The 27,895-nt window shown below is 46.8% G+C and overlaps 1 protein-coding gene across 1 annotated transcript in view; it reads right to left on the reverse strand.

Annotated features, from left to right (window-relative positions):
• Positions 1-27,895, reverse strand: part of LOC126253635 (facilitated trehalose transporter Tret1-like) — an 83,291-nt gene that overhangs the window by 23,212 nt on the left and 32,184 nt on the right. The window contains exons 3-4 of the mRNA XM_049955121.1: positions 26,637-26,906; positions 2,372-2,680 (exon numbers count right to left, since the gene is read on the reverse strand). Coding sequence (XP_049811078.1) covers positions 2,372-2,680; positions 26,637-26,906 — 579 coding nt within the window. The remainder of the gene's footprint in view (positions 1-2,371; positions 2,681-26,636; positions 26,907-27,895) is intronic.

A 27,895-nucleotide genomic window follows, 5' to 3' on the forward strand; every position in this document is an offset into this window, starting at 1 on the left:
TGGAGCTATTATATCAGCATACTCTGGAAGGAAACTGAATGGTATACAATCTGGACCGGAGGCCTTGCGTTTACCCTGCTTTGCTACGTAGAGGGTATGTACTTCCTTGTTTCTCATCTTGGCAGTTGTTCTTGATTGGAATTAAGGAATGTTTACTTCGCCTTCTTTGGTGAAGGAGTTTCGGAAAACAGTGTTTAATAACTTTGCTTTAGTGGCACTGTCATCAGTGGTTTCACCGTTGCTATCGTGCAGTGAAGGTATTGATGTCGTCTAGTGTGCTGTATGTATGACCAGAATCTCTGTGGGTTTTCTGCGAGATTCCGAGACAGAGTTTCGTTATGAAAATGATTGAAAGCATCTCGCACTGAAGTGCATGCTATATTTCGGACGGGTCCAAGCCGTTACCACACCACACCTTCTTTTCACCCCCCCCCCTTTCGCAGCATAGTCTCGGCGCTTCCGCTCATACGCGTCTGGGTGGGGGGGGGGGGGGGGAGGGTTCAGGTATTCGGCGCAGTAGAGGTTGAATGCCCATCGAAGCAGATGGACCTCGATAGCCGATAGATAGGGTGTCACTTGTCCTCACTTCATTTCACACTGCGAAGAAGTATGGAATTTAACCCAGGACTTTGGCGCAGAGACTTGTGGTCAAGAAGTTTACGCCATCACCTCTCCTTTCCTTACTCTGGGCAAATAAGCTCGTGTCCAAAATTAAAGGAGCAAACGGAAATTTCGCAAGGTTCAGTTTATTTTGCCACAAAGCAATACAAACAGGTGATAGTTAAGTAGAAACAATGTAAAGAACTTAAACAACTGCAATATGCGTAACGGTAGTGAAAGATGTTCTTCCCTTTTTCCAACTTAACGGATTTACATACACATTCTGACAATTGGGTGATGTGCTCAGTATTGGGTGTGACCACCTCTGCCAACAATACAGGCCTGACGAAGATGGTACATACTGTTCATGATGTCATCAATCTCACGTTGAGACAATAACGCCCATTCTTCCTGCAGAGCTGCTCGCAAGTCTTGGAGAGTGGTTGTTGGATGCTGACGTGATAAAACCCGTGTCTCTAGACGTGCTCTGTGGGATTCAAATCGGGAGAGCGAGCAGGCCACGCCATGCATGCAAAATCTTCCAAGAAAACATCAACCACCTGTGCCCTATGAGGTCGAGCAGCATTATTGTCCATCAGGAAGAACTCTTAGGCGCACAGCACCTCGCAACAACCACTCATGAGGTCCCAAGATCTCGTCATGATACCTGACACCAGTTAAACCTACCGACTGAACCGTACAATTTCACGAAGAGGTGTCAGAGTGGTCAACATTGTCCTTGCTCACGCAGTTAGGGACCCTCCCCGATCTGAAATTCTTCCCACAATGTTTGGATCCCGACATTGTGTTAAATGCGAATCCGTCGAGAATCGCTCTGCAGACCAAATCGGGACTCATCTGTGGAAAGAACGTTGGCCCAGTGTTCCGCCGCCCAGGTGGCATGTTGACAGCTCCACTATAGACTTTCCCTTCTCGTGAAGACGCGTCAGAGGTACACATACAGCAGGTCTACGACAATAAAGGCCACCCTTCTCAGGCCTTCTGTACGCCGTTTGCCTCGATGCAACACGTTGAGTGCAGGATGCGAGGTCGGGTGCCAGTGTCATGCAGTGCTAAGGCAGTACCGTCGTGTCCTTACAGCCAAATAAAATTCTTCTCTTTCTGATGTCCCACATGGCAGGTCCTGATTTTCGGGATACAGTTTTGGTCTATATAAACTGTCGCCACATTCGAGAAACAACAGAACGATTCACATTAAGTCATCGGGCCGCAACAGTTTCAGACTGTCCTTGCTCCATTCTTCCTACGGCCCTGCACCGCAGAGAGTCTGGTGGGCATCTCCCATATGCCATACTGCGCCGTCTTGACTGTGTACACAGCGATGGTGCAAGTGGGACTACCCAGCAAACACTACCCCGTTTGATTGGTGCCCTGACGTCATTACTGGCGTGGTTGTCTCTTGAAGTAGAATGCCATCTTTAGAACACTATAGTACGGACATCTGTTGACAGTTTGTGTATCATGAATTAGACACATGCAGGGGAAATAGCGGTTTGTTGCTTTAATTTTGGACACAAGTGTACCAGCAGTGAAAATTTCATCCACCAGTGGGATTCGAACCGGCTTACTTCCGAGTCCGGTGCTACTGTACAGTCGAGCGTTAGCGTCCTCGACTACTGACGTGCGTATCTTTCCTATTGTTGCAGGTTTAACGCCCAACAATTTAATTTGTTAACCATTTTAAATTGGGATGTGGTTCCATGTGGTGACGAGATGGAGATACTTGAGGGATCTCGGCTGTACTGCTTACGTCAGCGATGGCCATGCCCACGGCGGAGACGAGCAGCAGCGGCTTGCGGCCCAGACGGTCTGCGGCGAGCGGCGTGATGCACGAGGCCACGATCATGACGGCCCCCACCACGATCTGCGACACCTCCGCCCCGAGGCCGGTGTTGGCCTGCTTGAAGATGTCCTGGCCGTAGAAGAGCACCGCGTTGATTCCCGACAGCTGCTGGAACAGCACCAGCCCCAGGGACAGGCACAGCGCCAGCATGTTGCCGCGCACCCTGAACAGGTCGCCCATCGACGCCTTGTTCCGCCGCAGCTCCTCCGCCGCTTCCTGCCGACAACACACACCGTCACACGTTATCGGTATCGGGATTTCACAAATCGATGTTTCAATATCGGTAATGTATTTTCTGAAACATCATAACACTGGTCTTATATATGTGAAGATAGTAACAGTTCTCAAAAGAACAAATACCATTGATGACTGCGCAGCTTCTCTAGAATAAACGATAATTAATTCAAAACCCACAGCTGCCGAGAGGTGTTGTTGATACACCTCGATGGGGACAGCTGAAAGCTGTTCTTTCGAGAACAAATGGTCCAAATGGCTCTGAGCACTATGGGACTTAACATCTGAGGTCATCAGTCCCCTAGAACTTAGAACTACACTCCTGGAAATTGAAATAAGAACACCGTGAATTCATTGTCCCAGGAAGGGGAAACTTTATTGACACATTCTTGGGGTCAGATACATCACATGATCGCACTGACAGAACCACAGGCACATAGACACAGGCAACAGAGCATGCACAATGTCGGCACTAGTACAGTGTATATCCACCTTTCGCAGCAATGCAGGCTGCTATTCTCCCATGGAGACGATCGTAGAGATGCTGGATGTAGTCCTGTGGAACGGCTTGCCATGCCATTTCCACCTGGCGCCTCAGTTGGACCAGCGTTCGTGCTGGACGTGCAGACCGCGTGAGACGACGCTTCATCCAGTCCCAAACATGCTCAATGGGGGACAGATCCGGAGATCTTGCTGGCCAGGGTAGTTGACTTACACCTTCTAGAGCACGTTGGGTGGCACGGGATACATGCGGACGTGCATTGTCCTGTTGGAACAGCAAGTTTCCTTGCCGGTCTAGGAATGGTAGAACGATGGGTTCGATGACGGTTTGGATGTACCGTGCACTATTCAGTGTCCCCTCGACGATCACCAGTGGTGTACGGCCAGTGTAGGGGATCGCTCCCCACACCATGATGCCGGGTGTTGGCCCTGTGTGCCTCGGTCGTATGCAGTCCTGATTGTGGCGCTCACCTGCACGGCGCCAAACACGCATGTGACCATCATTGGCACCAAGGCAGAAGCGACTCTCATCGCTGAAGACGACACGTCTCCATTCGTCCCTCCATTCACGCCTGTCGCGACACCACTGGAGGCGGGCTGCACGATGTTGGGGCGTGAGCGGAAGACGGCCTAACGGTGTGCGGGACCGTAGCCCAGCTTCATGGAGACGGTTGCGAATGGTCCTCGCCGATACCCCAGGAGCAACAGTGTCCCTAATTTGCTGGGAAGTGGCGGTGCGGTCCCCTACGGCACTGCGTAGGATCCTACGGTCTTGGCGTGCATCCGTGCGTCGCTGCGGTCCGGTCCCAGGTCGACGGGCACGTGCACCTTCCGCCGACCACTGGCGACAACATCGATGTACTGTGGAGACCTCACGCCCCACGTGTTGAGCAATTCGGCGGTACGTCCACCCGGCCTCCCGCATGCCCACTATACGCCCTCGCTCATAGTCCGTCAACTGTACATACGGTTCACGTCCACGCTGTCGCGGCATGCTACCAGTGTTAAAGACTGCGATGGAGCTCCGTATGCCACGGCAAACTGGCTGACACTGACGGCGGCGGTGCACAAATGCTGCGCAGGTAGCGCCATTCGACGGCCAACACCGCGGTTCCTGGTGTGTCCGCTGTGCCGTGCGTGTGATCATTGCTTGTATAGCCCTCTCGCAGTGTCCGGAGCAAGTATGGTGGGTGTGACACACCGGTGTCAATGTGTTCTTTTTTCCATTTCCAGGAGTGTATATGTGAAGATAGTAACAGTTCTCAAAAGAACAAATAACATTGATGACTGTGCAGCTTCTCTAGAATAAATGATAATTAATTCAAAACCCACAGCTGCCGACAGGTGTTGTTGATATACCTCGATGGGGACAGCTGAAAGCTGTTCTTTCGAGAACAAATGGTCCAAATGGCTCTGAGCACTATGGGACTTAACATCTGAGGTCATCAGTCCCCTAGAACTTAGAACTACTTAAACCTAACTAACCTAAGGACATCACACACATCCATGCCCGAGGCAGGATTCGAACCTGCGACCGTATCGGTCGCGCGGTTCCCGACTTAAGCGCCTAGAACCGCTTGGCCACACCGGCCGGCTTTCCAGAACAGTTACTATCTTCATATATACAGGGTGCTACAAAAAGGTACGGCCAAACTTTCAGGAAACATTCCTCACACACAAAGAAACAAAATAAGTTATGTGGACATGTGTCCGGAAACGCTTACTTTCCATGTTAGAGCTCATTTTATTACTTCTCTTCAAATCACATTAATCATGGAATGGAAACACACAGCAACAGAACGTACCAGCGTGACTTCAAACACTTTGTTACAGGAAATGTTCAAAGTGTCCTCCGTTAGTGAGGATACATGCATCCACCCTCCGTCGCATGGAATCCCTGATGCGCTGATGCAGCCCTGGAGAATTGCGTATTGTATCACAGCCGTCCACAATACGAGCACGAAGAGTCTCTACATTTGGTACCGGGGTTGCGTAGACAAGAGCTTTCAAATGCCCCGTAAATGAAAGTCAAGAGGGTTGAGGTCAGGAGAGCGTGGAGGCCATGGAATTGGTCCGCGTCTACCAATCCATCGGTCACCGAATCTGTTGATGCGAAGCGTACGAACACTTCGACTGAAATGTGCAGGAGCTCCATCATGCATGAACCATATGTTGTGTCGTACTTGTAAAGGCAAATGTTCTAGCAGCACAGGTAGAGTATCCCGTATGAAATCATGATAACGTGCTCCATTGAGCGTAGGTGGAAGAACATGGGGCCCAATCAAGACATCACCAACAATGCCTGCCCAGAGGTTCACAGAAAATCTGTGTTGATGATGTGATTGCACAATTGCGTGCGGATTCTTGTCAGCCCACACATGTTGATTGAGAAAATTTACAATTCGATCACGTTGGAATGAAGCCTCATCCGTAAAGAGAACATTTGCACTGAAATGAGGATTGACACATTGTTGGATGAACCATTGGCAGAAGTGTACCCGTGGAGGCCAATCAGCTGCTGATAGTGCCTGCACACGCTGTACATGGTACGGAAACAACTGGTTCTCCCGTAGCACTCTCCATACAGTGACGTGGTCAGCGTTACCTTGTACAGCAGCAACTTCTCTGACGCTGACATTAGGGTTATCGTCAACTGCACGAAGAATTAATTGCCTCGTCCATTGCAGGTGTCCTCGTCGTTCTAGGTCTTCCCCAGTCGCGAGTCATAGGCTGGAATGTTCCGTGCTCCCTAAGACGCCGATCAATTGCTTCGAACGTCTTCCTGTCGGGACACCTTCGTTCTGCAAATCTGTCTCGATACAAACGTACCGCGCCACGGCTATTGCCCCGTGCTAATCCGTACATCACATGGGCATCTGCCAACTCCGCATTTGTAAACATTGCACTGACTGCAAAACCACGATCGTGATGAACACTAACCTGTTGATGCTACGTACTCACGTGCTTGATGGTAGTACTGTAGAGCAATGAGTCGCATGTCAACACAAGCACCGAAGTCAACATTACCTTCCTTCAAAATGGTTCAAATGGCTCTGAGCACTATGGGACTTAACATCTGTGGTCATCAGTCCCCTAGAACTACTTAAACCTAACTAAACTACGGACATCACACACATCCATGCCCGAGGCAGGATTCGAAACTGCGACCGTAGCAGTCGCGCGGTTCCGAACTGCGCGCCTAGAACCGCTAGACCACCGCGGCCGGCTTACCTTCCTTCAATTGGGCCAACTGGCGGTGAATCGAGGAAGTACAGTACATACTGACGAAACTAAAATGAGCTCTAACATGGAAATTAAGCGTTTCCGGACACATGTCCACATAACATCTTTTCTTTATTTGTGTGTGAGGAATGTTTCCTGAAAGTTTAGCGGTACTTTTTTGTAACACTCGCTCTATATGAAGATAGTTACTGTTCTCAAAACAACAGATACCATTGATGACTGTGCAGCTTCTCTAGAATAAATGATAATTAATTGAAACCCTTAGGTGCCGACAGGTGTTGTTGATATACCTCGATGGGGACAGCTGAAAGCTGTTCTTTCGAGAATAGTTACTATATATATATATATATATATATATATATATATATATATATATATATATATATATAGTTAAAGGCTACCCAGCCATTGACCTTCGTCTGTGCGAATGCGCACCGGGTGCACAAACTCTTACGGGAATAGTCACCTTAGTCTGCGCAAGTAATGAGTGGATAGGCAAATATCTATTAGGTACATTACGTATGTAGATTGTGGACAGTTGGGAATGTGGGTCTCACGGGAAGCGTGCAAGGGATAAGTCCCTGCAGTCGCGCTATTCATCTGCGTCCTAGGTGGCTCAGATGGATAGAGCGTCTTCCATGTAAGCAGGAAATCCCGGGTTCGAGTCCCCGTCGGGGCACACATTTTCAGCTGTCCCCCATCGAGCTATATCAACAGCACCTGTCGGCAGCTAAGGGTTTGAATTAAGTATCATTTATACTGGTGTTATAGACAAAATATCGACCTCCGATGTTGGCAAGAAAATCACGCTACATGTTATCATCGTGAATAATTTTTCAGTTATTTAAGCCAATCGTTTTGTCAGCATGTCTTATAACAAGAGTGTAATGCTTTTGTGAGTTATCAAACGTAGCCATGGGGCGTGGGGAGAGCCTGGCGAATTTTTTCCGAGAACTATGGCAGGAATGTGACTATTGTTGTAGATAAGCGTGAACCAATTCCTTCCATCGTTCATTTCGTACATGCCGTATTTTTTTGAATATTTTTTAAATTGCTTATCAAGCAACGTCTGTAGCATTACGTTTGATACACGCAACGTAAGTATCTTTATAAAGGAAAGCAACGTAACCATTTGTTAATTAAATGAAACAACAAGTTTGCTGCTCGAACAGTCCGCGGGTATACTGCCTGTTCATAGTGTACAACGGGCACAATATTTCGGCGATCAGACATGTCGCCATCGTAGCTTCTATGTGCTTGCTACGACCGTCCTGTTCGCCAGTTCGTACTTCTTGCTGAGAGTTTTCTTAATACTCTCTTAAGACTCTCAGCAAGAAGTACGAACTGGCGAACAGGGCCGTCGTAGCGAGCACATAGAAGCTACGATGGCGACTCGTCTGATCGCCGAAATATTGTGCCCGTTGTACACTATGAACAGGCAGTATACCCACGGACTGTTCGAGCAACAAATACTCCGGGGGAAACTGAAGAATAAGTTTACTGTTACCAGTCACTGTTTATTTATCTCCATGACGTGTTTCAAAGGTTTAAACCTCCATCATCAGGTGGATTTACATTTGTTAGTATGACGTGTGTGTGTTGTGCTATTTTTTTTTTTTTTTTTTGAGGAGTGGTCACAGGTTGCTTTCACTGTAAACAAATTTTGTTTACAAGATGTGACAGTATACATGTGATGTGTTACGACAGTGAAAGAAACCAATGACCACTGGAAACAGTGCAACAAGTGTCTTAAAAAAATAAAAGTAAAACAAAACACTCTCACACACACACACGCACATGTCATACTAACAAATGTAAATCCACCTGATGATGGAGGTTTAAACCTTTGAAACGCGTCGTGCAGATAACTAAACAGTGACTGACAATAGTAAGCTTGTTGTTTCATTTAATGTCATTAGCAGTTACGGTAAACCCTAACCTATAATGTTTGCATTGAAAGTATCCATTTGTGGTGTTGCATCTCGTCCTCCCACCGCTTCCACTAACAAATGGCACTTCAAAAATGGTTCAAATGGCTCTCAGCACTACGGGACTTGACATCTGAGGTCATCAGTCCCCTAGAACTTAGAACTACTTAAACCTAACTAACCTAAGGTCATCACACAATCCCATGCCAGAGGCAGGATTCGAACCTGCAAACGTAGCGGTCGCGTGGCTCCAGACTGAAGCGCCTAGAACCGCTCGGCCACAACTGCCGGCTCCAATCACAAAGAAAGCAGATGTTGACAGATGTGAAAATTACCGAACTATCAGTTTAATAAGCCACGGCTGCAAATACTAACACGAATTCTTTACAGACGAATGGAAAAACTGCTAGAAGCCGACCTCGGGGACGATCAGTTTGGATTCCGTAGAAATGTTGGAATACGTGAGGCAATAATGACCCTACGACTTATCTTAGGAGCTAGTTTAAGGAAAGGCCAATCTACGTTTCTAGCATTTTAAGACTTTGAGAAAGCTTTTGACAATATTGACTGGAATACTTTCTTTCAAATTCTGAAGGTGGCAGGGGTAAAATACAGGGAGCTAAAGGCTATTTACAATTTGTACAGAAACCAGGTGGCAGTTATAACAGTCCAGGGGCATGAAAGGGAAGCAGTGGTTGGGAAAGGAGTGAGACAGGGTTGTAGTCTCTCCCCGATGTTATTCAATCTGTATATTGAGCAAGGAGTAAAGGAAACAAAAGATTAATTCGGAGTAGGAATTAAAATGCATGGAGAATATATAAAAACGTTGAGGTTCACCGATGACATCGTAATTCTGTCGGAGACACACCTGGAAGAGCAGCTGAACGGAATGGACAATGTCTCGAAAGGAGGATATAAGATGAACATCAACAAAAGCAAAACGAGGATAATGAATGTAGTCGAATTAAATCAGGTGGAATTAGATTAGGAAATGAGACACTTTATGTAGTAAATGAGTTTTGCTATTTGGGGAGCAAGATAACTGATGACGCTCGAAGTAGAGAGGATATAAAATGCAGACTGGCAATGGCAAGGAAAGCATTTCTGAAGAAGAGGAATTTGTTAACATCGAGTACAGATTTAAGTGTCAGGAAGTGGTTTCTGAAAGTATTTGTATGGAGTGTAGCCATGTATGGAAGTGAAACGTGGACGATAAATAGTTTGGACAAGAAGAGAATAGAAGCTTTCGAAATGTGGTGCCACAGAAGAATGCTGAAGATTAGATGGGTAGATCACATAACTAATGAGGATGTACTGAATAGGATTGGGGAGGAGTTTGTGGCACAACTTGACTAGAAGAAGGGATCGGATGGTAGGGCATGTTCTGAGGCATCAAGGGATCACCAATTTAGTGTTGGAGGGCAGCGTGGTGGGTAAAAATCGTAGAGGGAGACCACGAGATGAATACACTAAACGGATTCAGAAGGATGTAGGTTGCAGTAGGTACTGGGAGATGAAGAAGCTTGCACAGGATAGAGTAGCATGGAGAGATGCATCAAACCAGTCTCAGGACTGAAGACCACAACAACAACAGCAACTGCTGTGATGTAAAAATGCCGCGGATGATAACCAAAGTAGTCCTGCTATGAAACGAAGTGTCACCCCAGGCCATAACTCCTGGCTGTCGAGCGTAACGGCGGGCGACATTCACACTGATATCCCACCGCTATCCATGTTGTCTGCAGATACGTCTTCAGCGTGGAATCTCATTGTCTGGAGCAGAATTGTCTTCAGTGAAGCGTCCCGCTTCAATTGAGCCACGATCTAGCTATCTATTAGGGACACATCGACTGGTCGCAGTCGATCTCTGATTTGTGAAAAGAGCAGCGAGTTGAATAGAATTATATCACAAGCTGAACAGCCACAAGCTGAGAGACACATCGGGGTCCCAACACTTCATAAATATCTTTCAGCCACAGTACGAACTCGACTTTCTCGCGGGCTGATATTTTTGCTGTCAATGGGAAACGTGGAGTGTGCATGGCTATATACAAACGAAATGCACCAATGTTTTTAGGTAGGTGACCTTTGAGACACCCCAAGGGCCGACCCTTGTGGCCGAGCGGTTCCAGGCGCTTCAGTCTCGAACAGCGCGACCGCTACATTGGTGTCCCAACACTTCATAAATATCTTTCAGCCACAGTATGAACTCGACTTTCACGCGGACTGATATTTTCGGTCAATGGTAAACGTGGAGTGTACATGCCTATATACAAACGAAATGCACCATTGTTTTGAGCTAGGTGACCTTTGAGACACCCCAAGGGCCGGCCGTTGTGGCCGAGCGGTACCAGGCGCTTCAGTCTGCAACCGCGCGACCGCTACGGTCGCAGGTTCGAATCCTACCTCGGGCATGGATGTGTGTGATGCCCTTAGGTTAGTTAGGTTTAAGTAGTTCTAAGTCTAGGGGACTCATGACCTCAGATGTTAGGTCCCATAGTGCTCAGAACCATTTGAACACACCAAGGCAACAAACACGTTCGCTGTTTCACCAAGGGGGTGAGAGAAGCTCTTCGGAGTGTAGGAGGACAAGGCGTCGCAGTCTGCAGTAAGCTGAAGGCTCGTTTCCGTGCCCCAGGCGTGCTCGGGCAGAGCAAATGGTTTGCGAAGTGCACGCTAATCACGAGTAATGGCTTCACGGCCTCTCTCCGGCATACAGTTTTAACGTGGTGCACATTATCAAAGACCGACCATATACCAAAGATTTCATTACTACAGATAGCCAGTTACTATCTGTGTGATTAGAAGTGTTATTAAGTTCTGTGCTTCTGACATGACAATTCATATTGCACTGGTATCAGATGTCATTCTTATCTTGCAGTAGTCATACTGAAGTTTCAAGCGAGATTGTGTTAAAGTAACGTCAGTTTGTCATTAGAACAGTAAACAGATTAAAAATGACGCCAGACCGCTCGTTGAGATAGTGGTCTTCATGTAGGCTCATTAATTTTCACTACTGTTTCTTTCCATTTCCTTTTAGTTGGATATTCAGAGTTCAAGTACTTGCTTCTGTGGCCGGAAACCATTGATGTCATATCGCCTTCATTGTCAGATAGGAACGTCGTGTGAAACAACTCTCTATGCTCTTCGTACATCCATAGCTGAAATGGAGGACAGTGGGACGTCAGCAGGTATAAATTTATATTAAAAATGAAGAAATTCCTCCAGCTGTATTTCAGGAGTCAATTTTATTTTGGCAACTAGTTTCAACGTTGTAACGACGTCATCGTGAGGCCCATACACTTGTTGACGTCAACTGCGTGCGGCTGATACTAGAAGTCAGTGGTGAGATACGGACGTGCTCCGTGTGGAAGGTGGTTAGTAACTCAACAAGTGTATGGGCCTGAAGATGACGTTGTTACAACGTTGAAACTAGTTGCCAAAATAAAATCGACACCTTAAATACAGCTGGAGGGATTTCTTCATTTTAATACACTACTGGCCATTAAAATTGCTACACCACGAAGATGACGTGCTACACACGCGAAATTTAACCGACAGGAAGAAGATGCTGTGATGTGCAAATGATTAGCTTTTCAGGGCATTCACACACGGCTGGCGCCGGTGGCGACACCTACAACGTGCTGACATGAGGAAAGTTTCCATCCGGTTTTTCATACACAAACAGCAGGTGACCGGCGTTGTCCGGTGAAATGTTGTTCTGATGCGCGTGTAAGGAGGAGAAATGCGTACCATCACGTTTCCGACTTTGATGAAGGTCGTATTGGAGCCTATCGCGATTGCGGTTTATGGTATCGCGATATTGCTGCTCGCGTTGGTCGATATCCAATGACTGTTAGCAGAACATGGAATCGGTGGGTTCAGAAGGGTAATACGGAACGCCATGCTGGATCCCAACAGCCTCGTATCACTAGCAGTCGAGATGACACTCATCTTATCCACATGGCTGTAACGGACCGTGCAGCCACGTCTCGTTCCCTTAGTCAATAGATGGGGACGTTTTGCAAGACAACAACATTCTGCACGAGGAGTTCGACGACGTTTGCAGCAGCATGGACTATCAGCTCGGAGACCTTGGCTGCGGTTACCCTTGACGCTGCGTCACGGACAGGAGCGCCTGTGATTGTGTACTCAACGACGAACCTGGGTGCACGAATGGCAAAACGTCATTTTTCGGATGAATCCAGGTTCTGTTTACAGCATCATGATGGTCACATCCGTGTTTGGCGACATCGCGGTGAACGCACATTGGAAGCGTGTATTCGTCATCGTCATACTGGCGTATCACCCGGCGTGATGGTATGGGGTGCCATTGGTTACATGTCTCGGTCACATCTTGTTCGCATTGACGGCACTTTGAACAGTGGACGTTACATTTCAGATGTGTTACGACCCGTGGCTCTACCCTGCATTCGATCCCTGCGAAACCCTACATTTTAGCAAGATAGTGGACGACCGCATGTTGCAGGTCCTGTACGGGCTTTTCTGGATACAGGAAATGTTCGACTGCTGCCCTGGCCAGCACATTCTCCAGATCTCTCACCAATTGAAAACGCCCGGTCAGTGGTGGCCGAGCAAGTGGCTCGTCACAATACACCAGTCACTACTCTTGATGAACTGTGGTATCGTGTTGAAGCTGCATGGGCAGCTGTACCTGTACACGCCATCCAAGCTCTGTTTGACTCAATGCCCAGGCGTATCAAGGCCGTTATTACGGCCAGAGGTGGTTGTTCTGGGTACTGATTTCTCAGGACCTATACACCCAAATAGCGTGAAAATGTAATTACATGTCAGTTCTAGTGTGATATGTGCCCAACGAATACTCGTTTATCATCTTCATTTCTTCTTGGTGTAGCTATTTTAATGGCCAGTGGTGTAGTAATGTGCCACACACCACGGAATCTACAGCTACTGTTGCCGAGCTAAAAGTAGTCTTGAAATAGCTTCGTAAAAAACACAGTCATTGTATTCTGTAAGTTTTAGACTGACATTAATCTCTCACTGCCTCAGGCCAGGTAATTAATATTAATGTTGAACGAATTTATTGGAAGATACTTAGTTATGAGGCGCACTCAATGTATATTGGTCTGGAAGAATACGTGGGCTATTTTGGGGTCAGCGAATCATTGTTTTTCTTTTACAAGTTTGAAAGTTGTCTGTGTGATGACTGCTTTTCAGCTTAGTACGTGCAGTGAGGCTTTATCTGTTTAATCACCGAGTGAGGTGGCGCAATGGTTTGCGCACTGGACTTGCATTCGGGAGGACGACGGTTCAAACCTGCGTCCGGCCATCCTGATTTAGGTTTTCTGTAATTTCCCTAAATCGCTTGAGGCAAATGCCAGGATGGTTCCTTTGAAAGGGTATGGCCGGCTTCCTTTCCCATCGTTGTCTAACCCAAGAAGGGGCCCGATGATCTCTATTTTGGTCCCCTCCCCCGGAGCAACCAACCAACCAACCAACCTTTTTAATTAATGAATGTTACGAGAAGTAAGGAGTGATAATACATGGTGCAGTTACAGTAATCTGATCACCGCCTATCTTCGACGTCTACGTGTACTTACAGAGGACTGGCCGGGGTGGCCGAGCGGTTATAGGCGCTACAGTCTGGAGCCGCGCTGGTGGTACGGTCGCGGGTTCGAATCCTGCCTCGGGCGTGGATGTGTGTGATGTCCTTAGGTTGGTTAGGTTTACGTAGTTCTAAGTTCTAGGGGACTGATGACCTCAGATGTTAAGTCCCATAGTGCTCAGAGCCACTTGAACCAACTTACAGAGGGCAGGTGGCAGCGCTGGCAGCGGAGAGGGAGAGGGGGGGGGGGGGGGCAGGAAACAGTCACGTCGTTGTCGTCATGCGGCGGAAACTGAGCGACTCTTCAGACGTTCAAAAGGGCACAGAAATTGGATTTTGGGACAAGGATGGCATCATTTTCGAAACGGATAAGTTTATAAACTACTTGCGTGTAGCTGTGGTTAAAGTGGTTAAAGTCTACCGTGCATGACAAATGATGCTATCCAGAACTGGTGCAGAGGCAACTGTGGTGCACCACAGGCCATAGATGACAGGGGTGAACGACGGCTGTGCATATGCGTACGGGCGAAGAGACGTGTAGCTGTTGAGCAACCGTCCGTCCAGATGGACCAAGGGGCAACCAAAAGTGTCTCCTTAACGACTTTTCTGCAACGGGCGCCTGATTCATGTACCAGTACTGACTGCGCTTCATCGGCAGTGAAGGCTGGAATTTGTACGCCAGTACCCAGCTGGACAGGCCCACCCGGTTGGCCGAGCGGTCTAACGCACGGCTTTCCGGGCGGGAAGGAGCGCCCGGTCCCCGGCACGAATCCGCCCTGCGGACTTGTGTCGAGGTCCGGTGAGCCGGCCAGTCTGTGGATGGTTTTTAGGCGGTTTTCTACCTGCCTCGGCAAATGCGGGCTGGTTCCCCTTATTCCGCCTCAGCTACATTATGTCGGCGATTGCTGCGCAAACAAGTTCTCCACGTACGCGTACACCACCATTACCACGCAAACATAGGGGTTACACTCGTCTGGTGTGAGACGTTCCCACGGGGGGTCCACCGGGGGCTAACCGCACAATAACCCTGGGTTCACTGTGGGGCGGCGGAGGGGTGAAGTGGACTACGGTAGTCGTCGTGGGGTTGTGGACCACTGCGGCTGCTGCGGGGGTGGAGCCTCTCCATCATTTCTAGGTCTCCGGTTAACATACAACATTCAATCCATCTGGACGTCCACTGGGCAGCGACTTGTGGCCTCTTCAGAAGAATCTCACTTTATGATCGGAAAGATGGCTATTGGCATGACCGGCGTGAAACGTCTTAAAGTAAAGGTGTCCAGCGCAGAGGAAGAAGCGTTACGACCAGCCCTTTGCTGTTCCTTATCTACATAAACGATTTGGGAGACAATCTGAGCAGCCGTCTTAGGTTGTTTGCAGATGACGTCGTCGTTTATCGACTAATAAAGTCATCAGAAGATGAAAACAAATTACAAAACGATTTAGGGAAGATATCGAAAGGCCGCGAAAATTGGCAATTGACCCTAAATAACGAAAAGTGTGACGTCATCCACATGAGTGCTAAAAGGAATCAGTTAAACTTCGGTTACACGATAAATCAGTCAAATCTAAGGACCGTAAATTCAACTAAATATCTAGGGATTACAATTACGAACAACTTAAATTGGAAGAAACACATAGAAAATGTTGTGGGGAAGGCTAACCAGGACACTTAGAAGATGTAACAGATCTACTAAGGAGACTGCCTACACTACGCTTGTCCGTCCTCTTTTAGATTACTGCTGCGCGGTGTGGGATCCTTACCAGATAGGATTGACAGAACATATCGAAAAAGTTCAAAGAAGAGCACCACGTTTTGTATTGTCTCGAAATATGGGAGAGAGTGTCACTGAAATGATACAGGATTTGGGCTGGACATAATTAAAACAAAGGTTGCGATGGAATATTCTCATGATATTCCAATCACCAATTTTCTCCTCCGAATGCAAAAATATTTTGTTGACACCGACCTACATAGGGAGAAACGACCATCACGATAAAATAAGGGAAAGCTGAGCCCGTACAGAAAGATGTAGGTGTTCGTTCTTTTCGTGAGCTATACGAGATTGGAATAATAGAGAATAGTGAAGGTGGTTCGGTGAACCCTCTGCCAGGCAGTTAAATGTGATTTGCAGAGTATCCATGTAGATGTAGATGTAGAATGTTTCCGTGGCATTGCCTGGATGATATGGTCATTCTGGGAGGTACAACGGATAAACACAATCAGGCATCTATCCTTGGGGACCACGTCCACCTCTACATGCACTTTGTTTTCCCTCTGCACGATGGCATCCACCAGCAGGACAATGCTAAATGTCGGACAGTTCACAGTCTATGTGCGTCGTTCAAAGGGCACCAGGGCGAGTCTACCGTCCACTCCTGGTCAGCAAACGCCCAGGACCTAAGCCCATTGGAGAATTTGTGGGATCACCTCGATCAGGGTGTTCGCGCCATGGATCTGGTGGAGAAAGCAAGCGCAGCTGGACTCGACACTGGAGTCGCCAAGACTCCAACATCCCGGTCGGCACCTTCCAGAACCTCACTGAGCCTTTTCCTCGCACGTCTGTCAACGATTGTTGTTGTTGTTGTCTTCAGTCCTGAGACTGGTTTGATGCAGCTCTCCATGCTACTCTATTATGTACAAGATTCCTCATCTCCCAGTACTTACTGCAACCTACATCCTTCTGAATCTGCTTAGTGTATTCATCTCTTGGTCTCCCTCTACGGTTTTTACCCTCCACGCTGCCCTCCAATGCTAAATTTGTGATCCCTTGATGCCTCAGAACATGTCCTACCAACCGGTCCCTTCTTCTTGTCAAGTTGTGCCACAAACTCCTCTTCTCCCCAATTCTATTCAATACCTCCTCATTAGTTATGTGATCCACCCATCTAATCTTCAGCATTCTTCTGTAGCACCACATTTCGAAAGCTTCTATTCTCTTCTTGTCCAAACTATTTATCGTCCATGTTTGACTTCCATACATGGCTACACTCCATACAAATACTTTCAGAAACGACTTCCTGACATTTAAATCTATACTCGATGTTAACAAATTTCTCTTCTTCAGAAACGCTTTCCTTGCCATTGCCAGTCTACATTTTATATCCTCTCTACTTCGACCATCATCAGGTATTTTGCTCCCCAAATAGCAAAACTCATTTACTACATTAAGTGTCTCATTTCCTAATCTAATTCCCTCAGCATCACCCGACTTAATTCGACTACATTCCATTATCCTCGTTTTGCTTTTGTTGATGTTCATCTTATATCCTCCTTTCAAGACACTGTCCATTCCGTTCAACTGCTCTTCCAAGTCCGTTGCAGTCTCTGACAGAATTACAATGTCATCGGCGAACCTCAACGTTTTTATTTCTTCTCCATGAACTTTAATACCTACTCCGAGTTTTTCTTTTGTTTCCTTTACTGCTTGCTCAATATACAGATTGAATAACATCGGGGACAGGCTACAACCCTGTCTCACTCCCTTCCCAACCGCTGCTTCCCTTTCATGCCCCTCGACTCTTATAACTGCCATCTGGTTTCTGTACAAATTGTAAATAGCCTTTCGCTCCCAGTATTTTACCCCTTCCACCTTTAGAATTTGAAAGAGAGTATTCCATTCAACATTGTCAAAAGCTTTCTCTAAGTCTACAAATGCTAGAAATGTTGGTTTGCCTTTCCCTAATGTCAACGATGGCAGGTGATTATTCACGTTTCTGACAGGTGGTCACACTAGTACGACTGGACAGAGCATTATTGTTTGATTGTTGCGGATTAATCTTTTCGTTATTACAAATTTGGGGCGGAGGAACTTTTGCTATTGGATTTTTATGTTAGGCCCTATTATGGCTGGTTCACAGGAGATAAAGTAGCAGAACTGACATTATATATAAAGTTAGCGCTGGGAACTGAAGGGTGAAACTACTGAAATACCAAAATCGCCACAAACCCACCGAAACATTGGTTTTATTATCGTTTCTCTTGTTTGATAATGAGCGATCGTAATGCATAAAAGGATTATATTGGTTGGTTCTGAGGAGGGGAGCAAACAGCGAAGATATCGGTCCCATCGGGGAGGATGGGGAATTAAGTCGGCCGTGTCCTGTCAGAGGAACCATTCTGGCATTTGCCTGAAGCGATTTAGGGAAATCATGGAAAACCTAAATCAGGATGGTCGGACGCAGGTTTGAACCGCGGTCCTTCCGAGTGCGAGTCCAATGCGCTAATCACTGCCCCGTCTCACTTGATAAGGACTCTATTCAAATTGACACTGACCGTGAAAGTCTAAGCACTTCTGTCCTTATTTCGTGTGCGCGGTTGAGTTTTAGCACCTAAATACCTAAATTAAAAATGTGTTAACTTTTTTTGTATTATAACCTACAGTGTAACAATGATTTTGCTCCTCTATTTATGTTCAGTTACCAAACTATAAGTTAATTTTTCTGTGACTCACGATACCGGTTTAATGTTCCAGTCAGCTCCCACTGGTGAACAATAATTCAGTAGGCAATTTCCCGTGCTGATAATCCTTCCTGTTGTAAAACGACTATCCACGTAGGTCCAAGGCTTTACAGGGATACAAAACGTGTTTCTTGCACTTGTTGCTCACGGTGTAGATACTCGTATGCATGTGTAGTTATCCCTGTGGGTTCAATGGTAATTTCACCTCGCAGTATATTTCTGACTGCCATTGTCTTAATGCAGTTTCAGTATGAATTGTGTCACGATTAGTGAACGTTCAATATGTCATGTACATTAACTGCCAACTACCACAGTTTGTGAACGACGGTTGTAGTCGCTCTTATCTTCAAATGTGGACAATACATACATTATTGTGGCTAAATGAAACGTCCTCACTTCCATAGGGTAATAGTACCTCAAGCTATAAGTCCTTAGTGTGCTGTGTAGTCACTGTCGTGGCCTACCAGTAGTCTCCATGGGAACACTGCGCCTCATCCATCATACACTCCTGGAAATTGAAATAAGAACACCGTGAATTCATTGTCCCAGGAAGGGGAAACTTTATTGACACATTCCTGGGGTCAGATACATCACATGATCACACTGACAGAACCACAGCCACATAGACACAGGCAACAGAGCATGCACAATGTCGGCACTAGTACAGTGTATATCCACCTTTCGCAGCAATGCAGGCTGCTATTCTCCCATGGAGACGATCGTAGAGATGCTGGATGTAGTCCTGTGGAACGGCTTGCCATGCCATTTCCACCTGGCGCCTCAGTTGGACCAGCGTTCGTGCTGGACGTGCAGACCGCGTGAGACGATGCTTCATCCAGTCCCAAACATGCTCAATGGGGGACAGATCCGGAGATCTTGCTGGCCAGGGTAGTTGACTTACACCTTCTAGAGCACGTTGGGTGGCACGGGATACATGCGGACGTGCATTGTCCTGTTGGAACAGCAAGTTCCCTTGCCGGTCTAGGAATGGTAGAACGATGGGTTCGATGACGGTTTGGATGTACCGTGCACTATTCAGTGTCCCCTCGACGATCACCAATGGTGTACGGCCAGTGTAGGAGATCGCTCCCCACACCACGATGCCGGGTGTTGGCCCTGTGTGCCTCGGTCGTATGCAGCCCTGATTGTGGCGCTCACCTGCACGGCACCAAACACGCATACGACCATCATTGGCACCAAGGCAGAAGCGACTCTCATCGCTGAAGACGACACGTCTCCATTCGTCCCTCCATTCACGCCTGTCGCGACACCACTGGAGGCGGGCTTCACGATATTGGGGCGTGAGCGGAAGACGGCCTAACGGTGTGCGGGACCGTAGCCCAGCTTCATGGAGACGGTTGCGAATGGTACTCGCCGATACCCAAGGAGCAACAGTGTCCCTAATTTGCTGGGAAATGGCGGTGCGGTCCCCTACGGCACTGCGTAGGATCCTACGGTCTTGGCGTGCATCCGTGCGTCGCTGCGGTCCGGTCCCAGGTCGACGGGCACGTGCACCTTCCGCCGACCACTGGCGACAACATCGATGTACTGTGGAGACCTCACGCCCCACGTGTTGAGAAATTCGGCGGTACGTCCACCCGGCCTCCCGCATGCCCACTATACGCCCTCGCTCAAAGTCCGTCAACTGCACATACGGTTCACGTCCACGTTGTCGCGGCATGCTACCAGTGTTAAAGACTGCGATGGAGCTCCGTATGCCACGGCAAACTGGCTGACACTGACGGCGGCGGTGCACAAATGCTGCGCAGCTAGCGCCATTTGACGGCCAACACCACGGTTCCTGGTGTGTCCGCTGTGCCGTGCATGTGATCATTGCTTGTACAGCCCTCTCGCAGTGTCCGGAGCAAGTATGGTGGGTCTGACACACCGGTGTCAATGTGTTCTTTTTTCCATTTCCAGGAGTGTAGTTAATTGACTGCTCACATTTAGATGGTTAGTAAGCCCTCTCATTGGATGTTAATGTCGGGATTCTCATTATTGCTACACTCCTGTCGTGCATTCTTCACAGGTTTGTACAGTACCAAAAGTAGTCTCCGTCACACAACAATATAGCTTGCGGAGTATAGACACATCCAATTTCCCCCTTTCGCTCCTTCAAGTCTGTCCGTTTGGCTTCCACAGTTAAAATTTTACTGCTTATTCCTTCATCAGCGCTGAAGGTCATTGTAAGTAGCACAGTTAGATCGTCTTCATTGGCTGTAGTTAATGCAATAATACATTCGGTTTATAAACAAATTCTGCCTGAATATAATTTCCTTTCAATGGCTTCCGTGCCGGCCGCGGTGGTCTAGCGGTTCTAGGCGCGAAGTCCGGAACCGCGCGACTGCTACGGTCGCAGGTTCGAATCCTGCCTCGGGCATGGTTGTGTGTGATGTCCTTAGGTTAGTTCGGTTTAAGTAGTTCTAAGTTCTAGGGGACTAATGACCACAGTAGTTAAGTCCCATAGTGCTCAGAGCCATTTGAACCATTTTTTTTTTTTTTTTTTGGCTTCCGTCGTCAGAAGAAACACACAACTCGATTATAAGTAGCGGCTGTTGTCGATTGTACACGCACTTTGATTTCTGGAACGTATATCCCAAAACGCTGAGAAGTATGTGGTGAATTGATTGTATCTTTGTAATCTTCCATATTTCACAGAAGACCTCTCCTCTTGAAAGATTAACGGTTGCTGCGCAATCATCAAATACTAGTCACAGGCATTTCCACAAGGACTGATTTTATCAGCTGCTCTGTCGATTGTAAAAGAGAACGGTAAAATTCCCGAGCAGTCACTTTAAAGCGCTCGACAGCTGGAAACGTGCAGAGATAACTGTCTTCTGATAAACGTGGGAATTCAGGCCTTCGGCATTGTATTCCAGCGCAGACAGATAATTCATGCTTCAGTGAGAGGAGAAGGCAGTTATATTGTCAATTTATTATTTCAGAAACCCCCACGATCAAAATGGAGTACATTGATGGTACTAATTGCTATGTAGCTACAGTGAAAAGAATAAAAACGAAATTCTCCATTTCATAAATTAAATGTAAGAAAGGGAGGTTTCCAATGACTGTTGTTTACCTTGGAAAACCACATTCTCTGTTATGATAGAATCTTGAAATTACTCGGTCATTTTCTGGATGATTTATTCAAGATAAAGAGCTTCACTTGTTGAGCATGTAAGTAGGCTGTTTAGGTTTTTATGTTGGTAACGCCACGTAGCGCTCTGTATGAAAATCACTGACTGTGCTGTGTGAAGTCTGTGGCTGGTTTGCATTGTTGGAATATTTGCTACTGTAGTGTTGGGCAGTTGGATGTGAACAGTGCGTAGCCGCCAGCAGTGCTGGATGTGGGGAGAGAAATGGCGGAGTTTTGAGAGCGGACGATCTGGACGTGTGTCCATCAGAAAGAATAAATTTGTAATACTATATATCATGAGCTGATATATATATATATATATATATATATATATATATATATATATATATATATATATATATATATATGATGACTTTTGAATATTATTAAGGTAAATACATTGTTTGTTCTCTACCAAAATCTTTCATTTGCTAACTATGCCTATCAGTAGTTAGTGCCTTCAGTAGTTAAAATCCTATATTTAGCTGGCAGTATTGGCGCTCGCTGTATTGCAGTAGTTCGAGTAACGAAGATTTTTGTGAGGTAAGTGATTGAGGAAAGGTATAGGTTATGGTTAGTCACAGCCATTCTTTTGTAGGGATTATTGAAAGTCAGACTGCGTTGCGCTAAAAAAAATATTGTGTGTCAGTTTACTGTGGGTCAGAATAAGTAAAGAGAGAAATGTCTGAGTACATTCAGATCTGCTCAGCTGTTTGAAAATCAAATAACGTAAGGGGTTAACCAGTACAGTAATTGATAAATTTTTCTAAGGGGACGTTTCAAGCAAATCAATAACGTGTTCTTCCACGTCTGGCTCTTAAGCAAGCACTTACTCTGCTTGGAATTGATTGATAGAGTTGTTGAGTGTCCTCATGAGGGACGTGATTACAATTTCAGAAAAAAATGATGATTTATTGAAGAGCAAGAGCTTCAGAAAATAGAGCAAATGAAAAACGTTTTGGTCCACGTCAGGTCCTCATGCAAGCAGTTATTCACCTTGAAATTGGATGACAGAGTTGCTGAATGTCCTTCCGAGGGCTATCGTGCCAGATTCTGTCCCACTGGCGCGTTATATCGCCAAAAACCCGAGTTGGTTGAATGGCCCTGCCCATAATACTCCAAATGTTCTCAGCTGGGGAGGGATGTGGCTATCTTACTGACCAAGATAGGGTTTGGCAAGTACGAAGAAAAAGAGTAGAAACTCTGATTGTGTGCAGGCTGGCATTATCCTTCTCAAATGTAAGGCTAGGATGGGCTACCATGAAGGGCAACAAAACGGGCGTAGAATATCATCGATGTACCGCTGCACTGTAACGGTGCCGTGGATGACAACCAACAGGGGTCCTTTTATGAAAAGAAATAGCACCCCAGACCATTTTCGTGCCGTATGGCGGGCGACAGTCGAGTTGGTATCCAGCTGCTGCCTGGGACGTCTCCAGAGAAGTCTCCGCTGTTCACCGGATCTTAGTTCGAAGCGGGAGTCATCATTGAAGACAATTCTACTGCAGCCAGTGAGATTCCAGGCCGAAAGTGCCCCATACCACTGCAAATGGGATTGTTGCTGTACGGAGGTCAATGTTAGTTGGCGCAAGGGGCGCTGTGAGCTCAGCCCCCCTAGTGTGAGCCGCTTTTCAAGGCTCCTCGTGGTAAATGAAGCGCCAGTTGGGTGTCGGAGCACTGATATTGATGAATTTGGGGCTCTGAGAGCCTTGCTGACGATTGCTTAGTCCTCACGTTCAGTCGTCTCCCTAGGTCGACCACTTCCTTCTTGACGCCGTGTTCGGCCTCTGTAAACCCAATCCTACAGACTTCATCGAGAAGTGGCATCGCTCCTATTCAAGTGTTGATCGATTAGCCGATTACTCCAACCGGCGTCTTTGAGCCCAACTACATTTCCTCCCTCAAATGCTGACATGTGGGTATACTGTTCATTCTCCTGTCTGCGAGGCATCGTTACTGCCCAACTGAGTACAGGGAAGGAAATTGGCAAATGCTTTACACCCTTTTATCGACGTGTCCCTTGTTTGTTATCCTTGCCAGCAACACGTTGACACTACGCTACACCGTCACACATTCATCCATCGTCCGCCAAGACTACAGTTTTGCATTTTCCGTCGATCCCTGTATGAATGTCAATATGTGACCAATTTGCATAGTTCCTTCGTGGTGTTTTTTTTTTTTTTTGTCTTAGAGTGGGATTTTTTCTTGTTCCCAGGGACGGATATTTAATTTATGTTAAAAAATGACGAAATTCCTCCAGCTGTATTAAGGTGTTGGTTTTATTGTGCGACTAGTTTCGTTGTTGTTACAACATCATCTTCAGGCCCATACTTGTTGATAGCAACCGTATGTGTCTAACACTAGTAGTCAGTGGTGAGACAGGCGTGTTCCATGGGGAAGGCAGGTAGTAACTGATATCAGTGACTACCTGCCTTCCCCATGGAACACGCCTGTCTCACCACTGACTACTAGTGTTAGACACATACGGTTGCTATCTACAAGTATGGGCCTGAAGATGATGTTGTAACAACAACGAAACTAGTCGCACAATAAAACCAACACCTTAATACAGCTGGAGGAATTTCGTCATTTTTTAACATATATTATACTAGCTGGGGTCCCAAGTCGTCCGTTTCAAATATGGTTATACGATGGATATTTAATTTTTCTGGTTTCCGTGTTGTAAAATTAGTCACGTGTCAGTTTCGGAACAATATTACCTTTTTTGTGGGATCGTATCCTCTAGTTGATCAGCCAAGATTCCCTATTGTTTATGTAGGTGACTATTTATATAGGCGTTCGTGTGCACGATAAGGAATGAAAACAGTTTTTTTTCCACTGCCCTTGTTTTCTGGCGAAATGACCCAGCAGGCTGGGACTGGGGAAGGGGAATCGCGGGTGGAAAGATTTTAGAGGGGACTTTACGATTTCCAGTTCCGAAATTCGCCTGATAATCGAAGAAAACCTTAAGAAGACATCGGGACTGGGGGGTTGGAACTGTTTTAAGGACATTGTCACAGGCAAAAATTAAAACTTTATGAAGACGGTGTCCGAAAGAACAGATACCATCTTCATATAGTTAAGGCTTACCCTGCCATTGGCCTTCTTCTCATGTGCGGATGCACACGAATTGCCGAACTCTTACGGGACTCAGTAAGATTGTGTGTCGCGAATAATGAGTGTAATGGGCAGGGCCACTACCAATGTAGTGTGTGGACATTATGTTGGGAATGTGGGTCTCACGGGGATCGTGCAAGGGATTCATCCCTGCAGTCGCACTGTCCTCTGTGCCCTCGGTGGCTCAGATGGAGTCGGCACGGTAGCTCAGCGTGTTCGGTCAGAGGACTCCGTGCTTTCTGTAATAAAAAAACTGAGTCAAGGAATCAACGATCAACTTGAACGGATGTCTTGTGACGTCCGGCCAGACCAAACGCAACGAACTATATCGAAAAAAAAAAAATGGATTGAGCGCCTGCCGCCGGCCGTGGTGGTCTCGCGGTTCTAGGCGCGCAGTCCGGAACCGTGCGACTGCTACGGTCGCAGGTTCGAATCCTGCCTCGGGCATGGATGTGTGTGATGTCCTTAGGTTAGTTAGGTTTAAGTAGTTCTAAGTTCTAGGGGACTGATGACCACAGCAGTTGAGTCCCATAGTGCTCAGAGCCATTTGAACCATTTTTTTGAGCGCCTGCCATGTAAGGAGAAGATCCCGAGTTCGATTCCCCGTCGATGCACAAATTTTTTAATGTCCCCGTTGATGTATATCAACGCCTGTCGACACCTTAGGGTATTGATTTAACTATCATTTCAATTAAAGCTTTGCCTATACATATGTTATTTATGGAATTTTTGTGTGTGCTTTTTTTTGCTGTATGAAGTGATGTTTGAGATCACTCGAGCATCGAGATTTATTTCTTTCCTATTTCATTTTTTTTGGTCCCGGTGGAGGTTCGAGTCCTCCCCCGGGCATGGGTGTTTGTGTGTGTGTGTGTGTGTGTGTGTGTGTGTGTGTGTGTGTGTGTGTGTGTGTTTGTGTGTTTGTCAAAATGGTTCAAATGGCTCTGAGCACTATGGGACTTAACATCTATGGACATCAGTCCCCTAGAACTTAGAACTACTTAAACCTAACTAACCTAAGGACAGCACACAACACCCAGCCATCACGAGGTAGAGAAAATCCCTGACCCCGCCGGGAATCGAACCCGGGAACCCGGGCGTGGGAAGCGAGAACGCTACCGCACGACCACGAGATGCGGGCGTGTGTTTGTCCTTAGGATAGTTTAGGTTAAGTAGTGTGTAAGCTTAGGGAGTGATGACCTTAGCAGTTAAGTCCCATAAGATTTCACACACATTTCAACATTTTTCATATTTTTTTTTAACTGTTACGATCCGTAACTTTAGTTCAATAGAAAAAACCTTATGTTTAGTATCGCTTTTTTTACGGCCGTTTGGGGTATGGAGCTGCCTGAACCTTACATTTTCACGGCTATCTCGTACAGCGCTAGATTACTGAACTATCATCGAGCGAAGTGGCGCAGTGGTTAGCACACTGGACTCACATTTGGGAGGACGATGGTTCAAACCCGCATCCGGCCATCCTGATTTGGGTTTTCCGTGATTTCCCTAAAATCTCTCCAGGAAAATGCCGGTATGGTTACCCTGAAAGGGCGCGGCCGATTTCTTTCCCCACCCTTGACACAATCCGAGCTTCAGCTCAGTCTCTAATGACCTCGTTGTCGACGGGACGTTAAAAACTTATTTCCTCCTCCTCCTCCTCTTCCTGAAATACCGTGCTATCGAAGAGTACACACCGAGCGAGGTGGACCAGTGTTTAGCACACTGGACCCGGATTCGGGAGGACGACGGTTCAAACTCGCGTCTGGCCATCAAGATCTAAGTTTGCCGTGCTTTCTCCAAAATCGCTCCAGGCCCTGAAAGGGCACGACCGATTTCCTTCCCCACCCTTGACCCAATCCGAGCTTCAGCTCAGTCCGTAATGACCTCGATGTCGACGGGCGGTTAAACCCAGTCTTCCTTCGTTCGGAGTGCACACTCTCGGAGCAGAGGGTAGTAGGGCGGTTCGGTACCTGCATGACTTTGAGCTCGCCGGAAGTGTCTGCGCCCTCGTCGCGGAACCACTGGAGCGCCTTCTCGGCGCCGGCGACGTCGTCCTTCTGGAGGAACTGGTAGGGCGTCTCGGGCATCCAGAAGAAGACCGCGGCGAACAGCAGCGGCACCACCAGGCTGATGCCGCCCAGAGCCAGCGTCGAGATGTACGGCCCGGCGCCGTACATCACCATCATCCCCAGCGAGATGATCAGCTGCATCAGCGTCCCCAGGGCGCCGCGGATGCTCGGCTGCGGAAGGAACGGATGCACCGTCAGCTGGGAACTTAGTCACTCGTCTTCTACGACTAACGTTAGAAACTAAAGCAGCAAAAGAGAAAGCATGTTACTAACAGGGTGGGGAAAAAAATCAACAATGTTAATAATCACAACTGATGAGAACGTAGGCAAGTGTTCCTTGTTTGAGAAACGCATCTTGCAACAGTTTTGGAAGAAGGAGGAGGAGGAGGAGGTGGAGGAGGTGGAGATTAGTGATTTACGTAAGGAAAGTGACATTAAAGCCTTTCGGATTCTGCACTCATCAGCATTTTGATGAGTGTGCTGTAGAGGTATAAATTCATGGGACGTTCACAGTAGTCACGATATACTGGATTTCAGATAATAGTTTTGAGTCGTTTATGAAACAGTCTGAAGCATTATTAAACTTTCCAACCTCTGTTTGAAATGAGATAATATAAAGTCGATATTTTAATTCAGAGTGTTAAAAGCACACCTAGTCCATAGCTATACCATAGTCTCTTGTCATTCCATGCAATGTAACTCTCCCTCTTACAACTGGCAACAAGAGTTACGGAATGTGGCAGTGCTGCTACTGAACACATTTCTATAGACACATCGTGCTTCTAAAAACATTGTGCAAATACTTCAAGTTACACTACAACCCTAATAAACAAAAAACGAACTGCGACCTTTATGATGCATTTGAGAATTACTGATTGAAAAGCTGTACACGACTCACGTGGCGTTAGTGAAAAGGGTAATCTTTTCTGTGGCATAGCGATACAACGAAAGTTTCACAAATTTTATGTAGCAATGTTTTATAATTCGTGTTTTGCTAATATTAACGTGTTCAACAACTGAACACACGTCGATACTATGAAGGTACTAGCAAAGCGTCAGTGGAAAGCAACTGTAATGATTAATTCGAACTCGACGGACAAAATTTCAAAGGTTGTTGAAGGATGATTCAGCATGATGGACCCAAGCTCTCCGATGGGTCG

The sequence above is a fragment of the Schistocerca nitens genome, chromosome 4, assembly GCF_023898315.1.
Source record: "Schistocerca nitens isolate TAMUIC-IGC-003100 chromosome 4, iqSchNite1.1, whole genome shotgun sequence".
NCBI lineage: Eukaryota > Metazoa > Arthropoda > Insecta > Orthoptera > Acrididae > Schistocerca > Schistocerca nitens.